Here is an 18,504-nt window from a genome sequence, read left to right on the forward strand (position 1 = left end):
CAACCCAGAACATAGAATCTGTGCTTAAAAGCTCACCCTAGGAAAGGCTCAGGACTACACTGGGATCCCGAGCACTCAGTGAAGTAACAGCTGATAAAGACTTAAACCCGTCTGAGAAGTCTTCTCTGGTGGCTCCCACAACAGTCCTCTCGCTTTTCTACTGATTTACAGAGCGTATGGTCATACACACTTGCCTAGGAGGAGCTGGAAGGATGCCTTGACTTGCTAATAATGGTTACTCTCAGCTGAGGTGAATCCCACTGACCCAACTCTACCATACAATTTTTCTAAACATAAAAAAAATAACTATTGGTCATCCAAAAATGCCTATGGAATCTTACTGAAGCTTACCTTTCTGAGCTTTAGCTGTTATTTCAAAATATTTGACAGTGAGGTCCTGAATAGACAACACAGCCATGTGAGCTTTCCGCTGCCAGTCAGCATCTTCCTTCTGTAGACTCTCAATTCTTCGAGGTCCCAGATAATCATTCTCCATGGAAATCTTCAGAGAAAAAGAGGGAGACATCCTTTACTCACTCCTCAAACATGTAATGACTGTTATATGCCAGGAACTGGTCAGGCTCGGTGCTAAAATAAAGCACATTACTTGTCACTTTAAACTGAGTGACTTACTAGCCATACTGAAGATATCCGACATGGGAATCTGCCCTTCATCCTTCCCTTTCCACCTTCCTCCACCCTCCATTCCCTTCTACAGATGTGGAAACAATACACAGCAAAGCGTTTGCTCATGTCTGAGTGGTAAGATAATGAGCAATTTATTTTCTCACTTACAATAGTAATATTTTAGGTTAACAATTATATGTACAGTGATTTTAAAATAAGATTTGAAGATTGGTGATATTGTAAAAATCTGCCCAAGTGCATATTGAAAATACATAAATTTTATTTATTGTTTTCCTTTTTCAAGTACTAAGGTCTGGCATATCCCAAGCAAACACTCTATCCCTTTAAGATAAAAACAAACCAGCTATGTATTACCAAAGTCATGAACAAAAGTGAGAACAAAATGAACAGAAATGGGTTGTGGACACATATAATGCTGCTTTAGCATATCCAGGAGACTAATTTAAAAAATTAAATAAGGGGGCTGGAGAGGTGGCTCAGAGGTTAAGAGCACTGACTGCTCTTCCAGAGGTCCTGAGTTCAATTCCCAGCACCCACATGGTGGCTCATAACCATCTGTAATGAGATCTGGCACCCTCTCCTGTCTACATAATAAATAAATAAATCTTTTTAAAAAAAAGAAAGAAAAAGAAAAAAAATTAAATAAGAAACATTTAAGCAGGGTATGGTGGCCGATGTCTGTAATACCAGCTCTTAAAAGGCTGAAGCATGAGGGGAAAGAAAATTAATACTGTTAAGACGATGAAAAACAAGAAGAGTGTTGGCACACACCTTTAATCCTAGCATTCAGAAGGCAGAGGCAGATATCTCTGAGTTCAATGCCAGTCTGGTCTACACAGTAAGTTTCAGGACAATCAGGACTATATAGAAAGACCTTGTCTCAGAAAAGAAAACAAAAACACAGAACAAAAAAGAAAAAAAAGGTGGGGTAGGATGGGGCTAGAGAAGCAGCCCAGCAATCCAGAGCACTGGCTGCTTTCCTAGAGGACCCAAAGTCAATTCCCAGCACCCACATGGTGATTCACAGCTATCTCTAACTCCAGTCCCAGGGGATCTGACACCCTCTTCTGGCTTCTGTTGGTACCAATGAAAAGCAGACAAATGTAAGTCACCCATGGCACTACACACACACACACACACACACACACACACACACACACACACACACACACACACACAGAGTGAGTGTTCACTAGGAAAAGGTACCCAACAGCAAGAGATTCTACAATTGCAAGAAAGAGCTGAGATGGAGAAGTTCAAGAAGAAAGCACCTTTGAGGAATAACTAGAGCTGTTCACACACACAGAGGGTTGTTTGAAATAGAGGGGAAATGAAGACCAGACTTGGAATGAGAACGCTGTGTACGACACAGTCATACAATCCCAAAGTTCCTCCTAATAGGAAATTATGCTGTAACAGTGGGTGGATCCATCATGGATGAAATAAATTTCAATTACATAATGAATTTCCAGTGAAATAAAGACAAAGCACGTAAAATGTACTACTAATGTCATCTTCAGGTAGCAGATTTTGGATTAGTCATTTTCTCCCTGTTCAAACACTGCACTTCCCAGGGCCAGGATGTAAGTCAGCGGCAGAGCTCCGTCTGCAGCCCTACAAGAACACAAGCTGCGGTTTCTCCCAGGCGTGAGGTTCCTGCCATGCCTGTTATCCCAGCACTCAGAAAGCTGAGAGGCAGCTGTGAATTTCAGGTCAGCCTGATCCACAAAATGAGACCTTGTCAAAAGAAAGGCTGCTGTGGATATCACTCTGTATAAATAAAACACTGATTGGTCAGTAGCCAGACAGGAAGTATAGGTGGGACTAGCAGAGAGGAGAATTCTAGGAAGTGGAAGGCTGAGTCAGAGAGACCCAGCCGCTGCCATGAGAAGATGTCAAGATACCAGTAAGCCACGAGCCACGTGGCAACTTTTAGATTAATAGAAATGGGTTGATTTAAGATATAAGAACAGTTAACAAGAAGCCTGCCATGGCCATACAGTTTGTAAGCAGTATAAGTCTCTGTGTTTACTCGGTTGGTGGGTCTGAGCGGCTGCGGGACTGCGGGTGAGAGACTTGTCCTGACTGTGGACCAGGCAGGACTGGAGAACTCCAGCTACAGGAGGCAAAGTGAGAAAAGAGAGAAGAGTGAAGAGAAAAAGAGAAAGGCCAAGAAAAGACCCTACATTTCCCACTGTCTTCACTGGATCAGATATGTTTAACAATGAAAAAGTGGTGCTGTGCATAAACTAATAAGTAGGAAGGAACTTTCATTTCTTCTTTGGGCTAACAAACTATACCAATGAATGGGCTAAAGGTACATTAACCAAGTTCCCCCTTTTCCTCTAGGAAGATCAAAGACAGTAAGTATGAGGGGCCCCTCTGGGCAGTGTACAGTGAGGAGGAAGAAGCGGCCACAGCATCAGGACCCAATGTCTCTGTGTGAGTCCTGTTTGGGGGACTATAAACCGGTGTCAAGCACAGTCAGGCAGGAGGAGCATCTCTTCCTCCTGACCTGCTGCTGGATGATGACAAGCGTGTGCTAGCACGGCTGTCCCAACATGTCTAGTATGGCACCTTGGTTCGTGATAGTCATTTATAATGGATTTGTTTTCCCCAATATGCAACTTCTATACCTACCACTTCAGGAGATATATATATGATTTGTATATTGTTCACTTCTCTTTTTGAACTTTGTTGTGGCTTATATTTGAAAACATTAAGTGTATAATTACAATAAAGAGACCAGTGTGGAGACAGCAGAGATGGCTCAGTATGTAAGAGAACTTACTGCTACTGCACAGGACCTGGGTTTGGTTCCCAGCATCTACATGGTGTTTGCAACCAACCATCCACAACAATCTAGGGAGCCAATGCCCTCTCTTCTGACCTCTATGAGCACTAGGCATAGATGTGGTGCACATGCACACATGTAAGCAAACAGCCATACATGTAAAATACAATAAAAAATATAACACACGACACACACACACACACACACACACACACACACACACACACACACACCAGATGATTCAGAGAGTACAAAAATGAGTAGGATGCAGTATTCCTCACTGGAAATTTATAATGCAATGGAAGGGGGATACATTAATGATATAGAATTCATTTATTTATTTACTTATTTGCAAAAGTAGGAGACATGGTTCTGTTACTAATTAACCACAAGATCTTTCTTTCACAAATACCTTATCAAATCAATAATCCATTTAAATGATCATGGTGTGGCATGCCTAAGATCCAAGGTACTACAGAGGCCTTTTTGCCTCATCTTCCAGTTCATCCTCCTACTCCTTGTAATGCTAGGTTTAGAATCTGCAAACCCTTTCAGGTACTGTCAAGAGAAAGGCTGGATGGCGAGAGATGCCCTTCTTCCTTCTACCTGCAGATCTTTAACTCTGCTGTACCTGTAGGTATCATCCCAGACTTGCTTTTTACACTCCAGCACCAACAGTTCCTTCCTTAACAACACAATCAAGTCTGCAGCTTTTTCAAACCCAGCCTTATAATGCAACTTTACCTTTTCCAAGACAGCCAGTACCAGCACACCAAGTGCCCTATCCTTAGAGGTCTGGATCTCTCCATCAACTTTTTATAAGGACGTAGCTCCAGGGGACCTGCCTTTTGTGCTTAATAAATCCAGTCCCTTCCCTTTGTTCTTTCACCTCTAAAACAGTGGTGGCTGTTTTTATAACTGCTTCCTTGAGATAGCTTACTTTCTTGCCTTCCTTAATTACTTGCTTTATTTTATACCTAGTTAACAAATCTTAGTATCAGAACACTCTCTGTTGATATTGCTAGCTTAATTTTCTGATCAAACCTCAACAGACTTAACTACGGAATAGAAACTTAATAAACACTACAAAGAATGTACAAACTCAAAACTCAGAACATTAAGACGAAAATCATTTCCACCTGCATGAATAAACGCTGCATCTCCCATCAACAGACAAAGGGAGGGATGGACACCTAGAAGACTCAAACTTTCTATTATGGCTTTTGTGGGAGGAGGTTAAAAACCAAACGACAGTGCACTCATCTGAAGATAACTTGCACACTGCTGCTGGATTAGCACTTGTGTCTCTACCTCACAACAAAATACACACGTGCTTCAACATCACACACACACACACACACACACACACACACACACACACACACACCTGCTTTGTGGATGACTTTTGAACTTGGCAGCTCTGATGCTGCAACCAACTGCTAGAAACCTTGCCTAGCCATTCTACTGTACTCAAGACACTAAGCAACAATCCTCTCCCAACTTCTTTTCCTAACTTGGGAAACTTGAAGATGTCGAAGCAGCCCTGTTCAGTTGAATTGCGTGCTAAAAACAATGACAGCTCTGTTTGGAATTTCAAGGCTAGAAAGAAAACAGAGCCTGTTTTAACATGGAAAAAGGTGTGTGTCAGTTTAGGTAGCCAGGAGAATAAAACTAATTTATAAATACAAATTCTCTGGCATGGAACTCCTTATTATACAAGCACATCTTTGCAAGGATACTGCGTTTTATAAGAACTTATTATAGTATTTCTGTGCATTGTTAAGATACTGGGAACACCTAACTTAAGATTATCCGGTGATCCACTCTGAGGGAAAACATTGCATTCTGAAAAAAATTTTTTGCCCCTTCTTCCTGTTTCCAATAGTTCTGAATGTTACATATTTTTTTCATGGGGTCAAAAGGTACCTAAGTATACAATTGTGAGCAGGAAAGTAAGGGACAGGGGGTCAGGTACTGGCCTGTTTTTCTGTTTTCATCTTTGTGTTAAATTTTAGTATATGTGTGGGATGTAAAGGATTAATACAAGTCAGAATGTTTCAATAAATGCATTTCAATAGTTCAGCTTTGTAACAGTTATAAATAAACCTGGTCAATTTTTCTAAAAAAAAAAAAAAAAACTCTCCGGTGAAGCAAATGCCAACACAGATTTATGAATTATTTATTGATATTGTAGCACAATGTAACTTTTCTAGGCACTGGGGCTGCTTGTCCAATGATAAGTGATTATCAAGAACGTCACCAGAAGAGGCCAGAAGAGGGCATTAGATCCCCTGGAGTTGGAGTTACAGATGGTTATGAACCACCCATTATGGGGGCTGGGAACCAAATTAAGATCCTCTGGAAAAGCAGTAAGCACTCTTAATCACTGAGCCATCTCTCCGGCCCCGTCAGAGCTGCTTAATACACCACCCAAGAGTGTGAAATGGGTGTACTAGCATGCACCTGTAATCCCAGCTACTTGGGGTGCCAGCAAAGCAGACACAAAGACCAAGGCCAGACTGGGCAGTGAGAGGCTGTGGATGCAGCTCTGTGGTAAGGGAACTGAGTGGCTCCAAAAGACCCTGGATTCCATTCCCTACCAGACATCTTGTGAAAGATGAGTATCCAAATAGGAGAAGACAACTTAAAAAATAAGCCAAGGGCCTAAGCTGACAAGTATATGAAAAATATTCTATGTCACTAATCACTAAGGAAATTAAGTCAAACCCATAATGAGGTATGATCTCACTCCTATTTAAATGGATACTATCAAAAAGACAAAAGATCACCAATATTGGAGAGGAGATGAAGAAAGGGAGGTTTTTGCACTGTTGTGGGAATATGTATGTGTTAACTACTATGGCGGCTCCTTAGACAACCAGAAACAGAGCACATATTCTTCCAGTCCCACTTCTAGGTCTATCACCAAGGACTTGATGTCAGTATGCTGAGGTTCCAATGTTAACTTCGGCATTACTCACAGTAAGAGAGAGGGAATGAACACGTGTCCATCAACAGATGAATGAACAAAGAATACATGGGAGTGCGTGTGTGTGTGTGTGTGTGTGTGTGTGTGTGTGTGTGTGTGTGTGTGTGTGTATGCGCGCGCACATACACACACATATAAAAATGTCAGTTAACCTTTAACAAACAGTAAAATGGTACTAACTCATGTATAAGAGAGGGATTTGGGGTTTAGGGAAGATTTTAGTTAAAAGGCACAAAATTTCAGTTAGAAAGACTAAGTTAAAAAACCTGTTACAACATAGTAAAATATGCTTATCGAATAAAATGAACAATCAGACCACAACCCATAGAACCATAGAGGCTATATATATATAGCATGGAGGTCCGTAGGACGACTGTGGCATATAATAAATTTCAGTTTTACTCAATTATTGAAAAAAAAATAGCCAAATGAATGGAAACACATGAACTATGAACCAAAGACTGAGGGGCTCCCAGCTGGATCAGGCCCTCTGAATAGGTGAGACAGTTGATTGGCTTGATCAGTTTGGGAGGCATTTAGGCAGTGGGACCAAGTCCTGTGCTCATTCCATGAGTTGGCTGTTTGAAACCAGGAACTTATGCAGGGACACTTGGCTCAGTCTGGGAGGAAGGGACTGGACCTCCCTGGACTGAGTCTACCAAGTCGATCACAGTCCTCGGGGGAGGACTTGTCCTGGAGGAGATGGGAATGGAGGGTGGGCTGGGGGTAAGGGGAGGGCGTGGGAGGGGGGAGAATAGGGGAACCCATGGCTGATATGTAGAACTGAATGGTATTGTAAAATAAAAAATATATATCACAAAAAAAAAAATATGCTTATCGATATGTAATATTCTTTAAAAATGTAACAGCAGTTCTTAAGTGTTCACACCAAAATTTGGTAAAGTATGTAAGATATTAACTAATTCAATTTAGCCCTTCTAAGTTTTTTTTTTTGGGGGGGGCACAGGTTATTCAGACAGGGTTTCTCTGTGTAACAGCCTTGGCTGTCTTAGAACTTGCTTTGTAGATCAGGCTGGCCTTGAACTCAGAGATCAGCCTCCTCTGTCTCCTGAGTGCTGGGGTCAAAGGGCATGCACCAGCCTTTGTACAGTGCATAAATAAAATAGAAAACACTGTTGTATATGAAAATAGTTTAATTGCTAAGTTAAAGATTACCTTTAAATAAAAATAAATTGTAAAGGCATTGCTAAAACTGATTTTATTCAATATGTCAATTAAGTGAGCTCTCACTACTATAGTTTAAACTATGTCTCTTTATTCCCCAAAGGCTCATGTGTTGCAAACTTGGTTCCCAGGACGGTGGTGATGGGGCTGGCGGGCTGTAAGAGGCTCTCAGGTCAGCTTAGGGCACACTCAGAATGCTGGCACTCCTATTACCCCAACCACCAAAGGTGGTATACTGATGCCCTCACCAGAACAGAGCCTGCACCAGGATTTAGACTACTAACCTATCTCCCCTTGGTACTAAAAGGTCCTGCTTTGGACATTTTGTTGCAGTAACAGAGAACAGACCAACAAATTGACATACTATAAACATTATTGAGTCTTCCAAGCTATTAATGTGCAATATTGCTCAAGTTAGGCATTCTATAATTTCTGCAAAATTTTGTTGTCTATATATTCTGTGCAGCTGGGGACTGCGTACCAGGGCAACAAGGCATGGTAAGACAGGTGCTCTGCTACAGAGTGACCTCAGCATTGTTTTACAATTCTTACTGCATAGTACTTTAATCTATTTTAGTAAAACTTATTACTGAAAATTTTGTGATCAAGAATTGTTAATGAGCTGGGTGGTGGTGGTGCACGTCTTTAGTTCCAGCACTCAAGAGGCAGAGGCAGGCGGATCTCTGTGAGTTTGAGGACAGCCTGGTCTACAGAGTGAGTTCCAAGACAGGCTCCAAAGCTACACAGAGAAACTGTCTCAAAAAATTTAAAAAAAAAAAAAGCTAATGCAAGTGTCATTTTAAAATTTTTCAATTTTAAATTATTCACATCTAGAAGACAATATGTAATCAAATATTTCATACTGACTGTATATCAAAATTCCATTAAACATATTCTTCCTTGCTGTGGGATGTTCTGTATGTCCTGTGGGAGCCCTTCTTGGGTTCTTTATGGCGTTACCCAGCAGGTCCGTATAGAGGATGATTAGGACCATGGGCCTGAGTGCAGGTGTTTGAGATGGTCTGCACTTGGCTGTGCTGGGGGATGGTCTGTATGTCAAGTTGCTCTGATTGGTTAATAAATAAAACCTGATCGGCCGTGGCTAGGCAGGAAAGATAAGCGGGACTAACAGAGAGGAGATATAAAAGGACAGAAAGGCAGAAGGAGACGCTGCAGCCGCCGCCATGACCAGAGACACTGCAGCCGCTGCCATAACCAGCAGCATGTGAAGACGCCAGTAAGCCACCAGCCACATGGCAAGGTATAGATGTATGGAAATGGATCAATTTAAGATAAAAGCACAGTTAGCAAGATAAGGACAGTTGGCAAGAGGCCTGCCATGGCCATACAGTTTGCAAGCAATATAAGTGTCTGTGTTTATTTGGTTGGGTCTGAGCGGCTGTGGGACTGGCGGGTGACAAAGATTTGTCCTGACTGTGGGCAAGGCAGGAAAACTCAAGCTACACTTCCTAACAACTCTTTTAAGATTCCTCAGAATTTTCTACATGCTCTTTCTAAAAATAATGGGCTTTACTTCGTCTTTCCAATTTATGTATTATTTTTACTTTTTTGTATTTTTTATTCTGCTTTTCTGTGCTATTTTCCAGACTTTTTGGACTGGTTAGCCCTCCAGAATAATCAATCCTGAGTAAAGCAGTAGACGGATGGAAATGGAAGCGGAGAGTCACCAGTGACGCACACCTTTAGTCCCAGCACGCACGAGGCAGAGGCAGGAGACTGTGCTGGTGCCTGGTCTACAGAGTGAGCTCCAGGACAGCCAGGACTTCCCAGCGAGAGAGACCCTGTTACAAAACAAAACATCTCTCTCCTCCCCCACTCCCTCTCTCACAATGTTTACTGCTTTCTTTAAAAAAAAAAAAAATTTAGACTAAGTTTCTAAAATACACTGAAATACATATTTTTCATGTAACCAGGGTTAGGCTTCACTAATTTCTGTCTAAGTTTTCTCTGCTTTCCACTCACTCTCATTTTTTTTTTTTGTTTTCCTTAACTTGCTTGTTTTGTGGAGCGAAGCAAACACTCTAGCACTGGCTTTTTCTAGGGTCTTCAGTGAGAGCCTTCACTGGTTATTTTAGACCTACCTCTCTCTAACGACACGTCACAACCATTCCTGCGCTTCAGTTTCACCCCTGATGTCTCACCAAGGGTGCAGAGTGAAGTCTCTCCTCTCCCAGAGACAGTTCTAAGACCAACCAAAGTGTAATACAGCCATACAAGGCAGTCTTAGACTGGACTAACCAAACCCTCTGCAGACTGCCAGTTGGAAAGTGCCTTTATCACATTGTCTGATACAGACAGACATACGAAATGTAGCTGGAGAATAAATGTCAGCATTAGGAATAGCCGAGTGCTGAGTATACATTCTGCTCCTTTCCCTACTTTACAACTTTTAAATTATCTCTACACACAATACACACTGCACCAACAGGTCAGAGTGAAACATGTTTCTACCTCATTTTAGACGTGAATTCATCTTCATAAACTAAGATAAAATAATTTCCAGAAATTAAGGTGGTAAAACATAAATCCCTAGGTTCAATTTAACCACTACAAAAACAAAAAATGTAAAAAGAGATTTTGAAATTTTGCTGATATAGCTAGCTTGATAATAAACCAAATACAAGTCTCAATTTTTGTGCTAGCTAGTTTTATGTGAACCTGATACAAAGCCAGTAATTTTGAAAGAAGGAACCTCGACTGAGAGAATGCCTCCTACTGGATACCCTGTGGGAAAGCCTCTGGGACATCTTCTTGATTGATGGGGGAGGACACAGCTCACTGTGGGCATGCCACCCCTGGACTGTGCTCCTGGGTGCTCTAAGACAACAGGCTGAGCAAGCCATGAGGAGCAAGCCAGGAAGCAGCTCCCCTCCACTGCCTCTGCATCAGCTCCTGCCTCCAGGTTCCTGCCCCGTTTTGAGTTCCTGTCCTGACTTCCCTTAGTGATGGGCTGTGATGGGGAACTTTAAGCTGAAAAAGCCCTCTCCTCCCCAAGTTGTTTTTGGTCATGGTGCTTTATCACAGCAAAAGAAATGTTAATAACTAAACTATATGACATCCACATGATACTATGTAATAAGCAAGTGTTTTTAGTTGTACTTATAACAAATACTTTGTCAAATCAATTATAATTTCGTTTTTAAATGTGTCTTATTTTCTAACTTAATAGTAATTATTAGCCAGGCAATGGTGGCGCACGCCTTTAATCCCAGAACTTGGGAGGCAGAGGCAGGTAAATTTCTCTGAGTTTGAGGCTAGCCTGGTCTACAAAGCGAGTTCCAGAACAACCAGTACTGTAGAGAACCTTGTCTCAAAAAAAAAAAAAAAAAAAAAAAAAAAAAATTAATTAGTAAAATAAGTAATATAATTCTAAGATTCTTTGGAATTACAGTCACCTAAATTGGTGACTATTACTAGCTACAGATAAGAAATAAATGAGTTATTTGTGTAATAGTACCACTTAACATGCTCATCTGATACATTATGAACGCAGTAACTGGGTGTAATAAATTACTAGGAAATATGCCTATATGTGGCAAGCATTCCTAAGAAGCACAAAGAATAAAATAGTAGCGGTTGATGGTATGAGAGGCAATAGCTTATAACAAATGTAGTCAAATATTTACCTCAGAGAAAGGTACAAATGAAATAAATAATGTCTGTTTCTCCTCACAGTTCCCAAGAAAGACGGACTAAGCAGTGACAGTAGTCGCGCAGACAGTCCATAGTTTCCTCAAGTGAGCAGGCAACCCCCACCTGTTAATTAGCACACCTCTAAGGACAAAGCTGAGTCAATGCCCAACTGCAAAGGCGAGGGCTACAGATACAGCTAGCAGTCCAGTGCTGGTAGACACCATCTCTAGTTCTTTTGTGCCTTTCATTAGAGTCTCAAAAAGGGTCTACAGTTCATTTTTAGAAGTCAATTCTAATATCCAGTCTTAGGTTCCTGACACCCTTTTATTCCAAGTGCCAAATGTATGTTAAAATAACTGACAATTCAGTATTTTTCAAAAGTTCAATTAAGAGTACAACAATATGTGTACTTATTGTCCCAACAAGGGACCTTGGAGAAGGAAGGCCAAGAATCTGTTTGCATTATTTAAAAGCTTCTTTTGTAATTACAATGCGTGACTAGCCCGCCTCAGAACTAGAGTGGCTACAGTTTATGCTTTAAATAATAATAATAGTAACAGTTATAACAACAATACCTTGATCTGCTGTCTTCGCAGCATGGCAAGCTCTCGCATGTCTCGGAATGGCTGAAGTAAATACTGATAGAGTTCGGTGGTGGCTTCTGCAAGGCTGCTGTAGGCTTCATCCTCCCTCTGATACAAGTCTAAAAGCTCCACCATGCTCTCTATAGTCTTGTGCTTGTCCAAGAGCTGTGAAGAAAGGTTCAACACTAAGAAAACTAAATAAGCAACTAGTAATAAACACTGTAGTTGCTTTGGACCCAGAATCAAGGTACTAATACACAGTTTGCATGTCATCACTCATCTCCATACTCCAAGGGTCTTACTATATGAGACCACAGCCTGCCTTTAAATCGGCATCTAGTAGTGCTCTCCAATCATATAGTGAAATAAAACCACAAACAACAACAAAAAACAAAAAAACACATTATTACTGAGCTAGTTAGTTGTTGACACAAACCTAAACACATCTCGGAAGAAGGAGTCTCAACAGAGGATTGCTTCCATCAGACTAGCCTGTGAGCATGTCTATGGGGCCTTTTCTTCATTACTAATTGATGCAGGAGGCCCAGCCCACTGTGGGCAGCGCCATGCCTGGACAGCGGGCCTGTGTTCTAAGGTAGCTGAGCAGAAGCTATGGAGAAGTTTCATGTCATCCTCATCTATAAAGTGAGTAGGAAAGCTATCTCAGCTACACAAGGTCCTGTCTCGAAAACTACCACCAGCACAAGTACATATATACACCTAACCAAAGCAAACAAAACAAAACCCCACCTCCCCCAGTATCAAGACAGACCTGTGCTAGACCAGAAAGTCTTAAAAACAACAGAACTAGAGTACTAAGTTTGGGTTTTTGTTTTGTTTCTTACCACAATGAAATTCCAATAGCTGGAAAGCTTTTAAAAATCTGTAAGCTAGGGACTGGAGAGAGGGTTCTACACTGGCCATCTGTTTCTGCAAAGGACCCAGGTTTGATTCCCAGCACTCACGAGGTGGCTCAAGACTGTAACTTCAGTGACAGGGAATCTACACCCTCTTCTGGCCCCCAGGGCCTCCAGGCATACACACATGGTGCACAGTCATACATTCAGGAAAAACACCCATACCTATAAGACTTAAAAAAATTTTAATCTGCAAAATAAACATCACAGAGATATATCAAAATGGAGTATTATGTAGCTATTACAAGAACTATAGCTTGTTAAAGAAGAGAGAATTAAATAAGTCTTTAAGATCCTAGTAACTACTTGAAAGAAAAGGCTCCTATGAGAGGTTGCCTCCAAGAGAAGGAACTTAACAGAGAGAATGGGAGAAGGGAAATAAAGATGTATGTCTTAGTCATACTTTTTCAAAATCAGCCATCAAGCAAGTGTGTGTGTGTGTGTGGGGGGGGGTTTACTTGTTAAACCAGGGTTCTATTATGTAGCCCAGACTAGCCTTGATCTCAGATCCTCTTGTCTCAGTAACTCAGGTGCTGGGATTACAGGCATACACTATCACATACACTGTACAGACTTACAAAACAAAGGTTCTGTAGACCATTCCTTTTCCACTTCCCAAAAGTATTCTGGCTCACATAAACACAAAACAAGGGGGGGGGGACTAAATCCCTTCACCATAATATCCAAAACTATGTATACCTCTCCCACGAGGTGAGGCATGAGGAGTCTAAAACTGATACATGCCCCGACTTCTCTGAAGTGGCAGTCAGGTGTGAATGTCTTCTTGCAGTAACCCATGTCATGCTAAGGCAAGGAAGGAAAGAAAGCAGTTTATCTCCTACTGTGGAAATGACCGGTTAGTTTCTCATCACTGAGCTCTTCTCAGATCCCAGCAATGAGTTCCAACTTGAGGCAAGAGTGCCCACCTTCACCAAGACCCACCACTCCAAGGCATGCTGCATGCTACACATATCAGCAACAATAAAAACAGTAGGAGGGATCAGATCTGCTCGGGGAGGGGGCAGTCATCCTAAATTTTTACAATAAATCTTTACAAGAAAAAGATGAACCTTATCTTTAATTCTACTTGAAAACGAAACACTTCCTTTAAAATGATTAAACACCAAGTTTCACAAACAGCAAAATTAGAAATGAGAAAAAACAAATGGCTGCAACATCTCTAAATAACAAAGCTCTCCCTAGTCATTCACTGTTACTTAAATATGAATCTAGAACAACTCAAAATCAGAAACTCTCGGACACTAAGTAGGCTTCTTTGAGTTCTGCTTTCAAGAACACTCAAGTCAATGCAGTAAAACTGCCATAGAGACTACTTTCTGCCAGAGTAAAAACACCGTCACTATATGCCTATTAATTTACAAAGTTTCACAGCTCTGTAAGTTTTCAGATATTAAAATAGTGATCCAGTATTTCCTACATGCTGTTTCCTCTCCAACAGAACAGTCCTCAACCATGCAGCAACTAAACTGAATACTCTTGCAGAAGCCCAGGGCATCTCACCTAACAATACTAATTTATTAATCTGTCTTTGCTATAAAGTTTCATGTTTTTCCAACACTAAATTACTTTAAAAGCAATGATAACTGTCTTCTATTTTAATCTAAGTAATCTGGAAATAATCTTAAATGAAATGTACTTAAAATTACAATTTGCTCAACAGACTTTAGATTGTTTTCTGTAATTCATGATAAAGGAATTCAACAGGGACTGGCACAGGGGTGAGTGCTTACCACCTACCTAGCATAGGGAAGGAAGGGGAACAGAGGCAATCACTATTCAGCTAAGTAAAAACAAAGTTCAGAGAATAAACACATTGCTTTGGACACTCACAAGTTATAAACTGTGACATATACAGGATACTGTAAATAAGGCGTGAGTAGAAAGAATTTATGTAATTAGAATATTGAGGACTCAGGCTGTTAGTGACCGAGAAGAGCAGCAAATTTAAAATGTGAGAAGTACCTACATAAGGCCGACAAGCTCGACAAATTTGAAAGCATTCACTGTGACACTAGGAATGCGGACATACCTGGATATGAGTAAGACATCCTGCCTAGTACTTTCTAAGGGCTCCCGACCAGTCAGCAGAAGCACAGCGACAGAAGAGGGAAGTGGGGGCGGGGAAAGCTCCCCCAGAGGACCCCAGGACCCCCGAACCACCTGTCTGTAACTCTAGTCCTAGAGGACCTAATACCCTCTTCTGGCTTCCACAGCCACTGAACAAGGGGTACAGACATACACGCAGGCTGAACACCTATAAACACAATAATTATCAAGGTTTGGGGGTTGTTGTTTACTCTGACAAAGCTCTTCTGCAATTTTAGGGAATTACTTCACAAACACATAAGACACAAAATAAAAATTTACCAAGCATTACATATAATTCCCTAAGCCTAGTAAGTAAAACAAATGGTGTGTGTGTGTGTGTGTGTGTGTGTGTGTGTGTGTGTGTGTGTGTGTGTGTGGAGATTGAACCCTGTTTACACATGCTAGGTAAACACTCCATTATTTAGCTATATTTCCAACCCTTTTCTTTTTCCTTGAGACATAGTCTCATATAGCTCAGGCTAGCCTTGAACTCTAAGTATCCAAACAACCTTGAGTTGAACTTCTGATCTTCTGTCCCTACCTCCCCAATGCTGAGCTTCTGAGCCCAGGACTTTCTGCTCCTCGGGAGACAGGCACTCTGCCAACAGAGACAGCAGCTCCTTTCCCCCACTCTTTTTAAAGGGGATCACTGTGCAGCTTTGGCTAACCTGGTACTTGCTATGTAGACAGATCCTCCTGCCTCTGCCTCCTCAAGAGTGCTGGGATTAAAAGCAAACCGTCATGTTCGGCTTTTGGCTTTTCTCCCAGCTTTCTGCTCTGCCACGAAGTCTCTAAAATTACTTGGACTCCTTCTGTAGCTCAAATAGGGGTTGAACCTGCAATTCTACGGGAGCCTCCTAAGCAGCTGGGATTACAGGCTTCCATCAGACCCCTCTGGATATCCTTTGTCTCCATCTCAATGTAATCCTGGTAAGAATGAGCTCTTAACCTAAGAAGATTCAACCTAAAGTCTAAAACAACAGTCTGCTTAATGAAAAATTTCTCTAACACAAGGACATACAGTTTTCTTTAGTTTCTTTTTTTAGTTTTTGTTTTGTTTTTGTTTTTTTTCCGAGACAGGGTTTCTCTGGGTAGTTTTGGAGCCTGTCCTGGATCTCGCTTTGTAGACCAGGCTGGCCTCGAACTCACAGAGATCCACTTGCCTCTGCCTCCAGAGTGCTGGGATTAAAGGCATGCACCACCACCACCCGGCTCAGTTTTCTTTAGTTTCTTTAAAGGAGTCAGTAACAACTTAAATTTCTTTTTCAACTGGGCTCACAGACCTAGTAATCAGAATAGTGGGTGGATTACTAGGAGGAGCAGAGAGAAGCAGGGTGAGGACAGGGAGAAACTTAAATGGAAACAAGATAACAGAAGAATAGAAATGGGTGTTCTATTACATAGGTCATTACTATGTTTCATATAATCCAAAATAACAAACATTTCGAAGAACTAATGTTATGAGATGATACCTGAATATCCTGATTAAATCAATATATAATATAAATGTACCAAACTAGAATACAAGTTCTCAAGGGTCCCTAAAAGCTATAGCAAAAGAAAAACCTGCCACTCTTCTTCAGGGATGGGTGCTAGGATCATCTTTCTAACTGCATGAGATGCAGTCCCTAGGAGAGCAAACTGGCACAGACAGCAGCAATCTCACCCAGTCCCAATGCCATCACACCCTACACTTTCAGAGTCCATGACTCACACAACTTTTAATCCTGCAAGAGCCATTCATTGATACTGCCTTACACGGATACACACACACGGTTTTTACAGTGCCTCTTCTGTTTACATGCACAAATGTTCATTGTGATACAACTGCTTACTGCATTCCATACAGGAACATGTTATTCAGGCTTGTAACTCAGAAGCAACAGACCACAGCATGTAGCTTAAGTGTACAGGTCCATAACACCTACATTTATATAGGGACAGTGTAGGAAACTGACTTCTACCACGCTAACCCACCACTCCTTCCAAATAGGAATAGATACTTGGAAAGAAAATGATTTATAAAATAACTCTTGGTAAAAATAAAATCCCAGGTTGGGGACAGGGGCGGTGACACAGTCAGTAAAATAAATGCTTGCCATGCAAACAGAGGACCTGGGTTCAGATCCCTGCACCCATATAAAAACCAACCCAGACAAAAAGCTTGTGCGTGGCTGGGGAGACAAAAACAACAGACTGCTGGAGCTGCAGAGACCCTGTGTCATAAAGTAAGGTGGAGAGCAGCTGAGGAAGACACCCAACACTTACCTCTGGCCTACACACACACACACACACACACACACACACACACACACACACACACACACACGAGCACATATATACATATATAATGTAAACTAAATATAAACAGAAATGTAAGTAATAAAACTGGGCTGGACATGGTGGAGCAGGTCTATACTATCAGCACTAAATAGAGCCAAGAAGTTCAAGGCCACCATTGGCTACAGTGCCAGGATACCTCCTGGCTCTATGAGATCCTATCTCTAAACAAAAATACCTCCTTTGAAAAGCATAATAATAAAGTGGGAAGGAAGTCAATTACAGGCAGTTCTCAACTATCAGACATGTCATACCCTAACGGCACATTAGATATTCTCCCACAAAGATATCATTTTTTTGACTGCACAATTCATGACTACTCAAGATTGAGGTAAACATGTTTAAGTGGAATTTTTAAAAAGAATACACAACATTTTGCAAGAGCAAGTATTAAAATACTGATCAAAACAGTCAGCACTTAAAAAGTAGAAAGTAGGGGCCATCTTTCCGCGCCGGCACCATGGTGCGCATGAATGTCCTGGCTGATGCTCTCAAGAGCATCAACAATGCTGAGAAGAGAGGCAAAGGCCAGGTCCTCATCAGGCCCTGCTCCAGAGTCATCGTTAGGTTACCAACTGTGATGAGGAAGCATGGCTACATTGGTGAGTTTGAAATCATCGACGACCACAGAGCTGGGAAAATCGTTGTGAACCTCACAGGCAGGTTGAACAAGTGTGGGGTGAGAAGCCCTAGATTTGATGTGCAACTCAAAGACCTACAAAAATAGCAGAACAATCTGCTCCCATGCCGTCAGTTTGGCTTCATTGTACTGACAACCTCAGCTGGCAACATGGACCATAAAGAAGCAAGACGAAAACACACAGGAGGAAAAATCCTGGGATTCTTTTTCTAGAGATGTAAAACATTAATAAAAAGCCTCCATGGGGGAAAAAAAGTAGAAAGTAGGAAAAATTAGAACAGATGAGTACAAAGCAGTTCTCAACACTCCTAGAACTGTGACCCTTTAATACAATTCCTCACATTGTGATGACCCCCAACCATAAAATTATTTTATTGCTACATCATAACTATACAGTTTTGTTGCTGTTATGAATAGTAATGTAAATATCTGAAATGCAGGATATCCAATATGTGACCCTCCAAAGGGTCACACAGGTTGAGAACCACTGGTATAATGTATCGTGAATTTTAAGGACCTACATTTTTTTGTTTGGTTAGTTTGGTTTTGGTATTTCGAGACAGGGTTTCTCTGTGTGTAGACCAGGCTGGCCTCAAACTCAGAGGTGTACATGCCTCTGCCTCCCAAATGCTGAGACTAAAGGC

General features: G+C 41.3%; 1 protein-coding gene and 1 pseudogene across 1 annotated transcript in view; one reads left to right on the forward strand and one right to left on the reverse strand.

Moving 5' to 3' along the window:
• Jmy (junction mediating and regulatory protein, p53 cofactor) overlaps nt 1-18,504 on the reverse strand; it is a 74,404-nt gene that overhangs the window by 44,466 nt on the left and 11,434 nt on the right. Inside the window, exons 2-3 of the mRNA XM_042261631.2 lie at nt 11,846-12,019; nt 352-502 (exon numbers count right to left, since the gene is read on the reverse strand). Coding sequence (XP_042117565.2) covers nt 352-502; nt 11,846-12,019 — 325 coding nt within the window. The remainder of the gene's footprint in view (nt 1-351; nt 503-11,845; nt 12,020-18,504) is intronic.
• LOC102918073 (small ribosomal subunit protein uS8 pseudogene) lies at nt 17,664-18,100 on the forward strand (annotated as a pseudogene).

The sequence above is a fragment of the Peromyscus maniculatus genome, chromosome 15, assembly GCF_049852395.1.
Source record: "Peromyscus maniculatus bairdii isolate BWxNUB_F1_BW_parent chromosome 15, HU_Pman_BW_mat_3.1, whole genome shotgun sequence".
Classification (NCBI taxonomy): domain Eukaryota; kingdom Metazoa; phylum Chordata; class Mammalia; order Rodentia; family Cricetidae; genus Peromyscus; species Peromyscus maniculatus.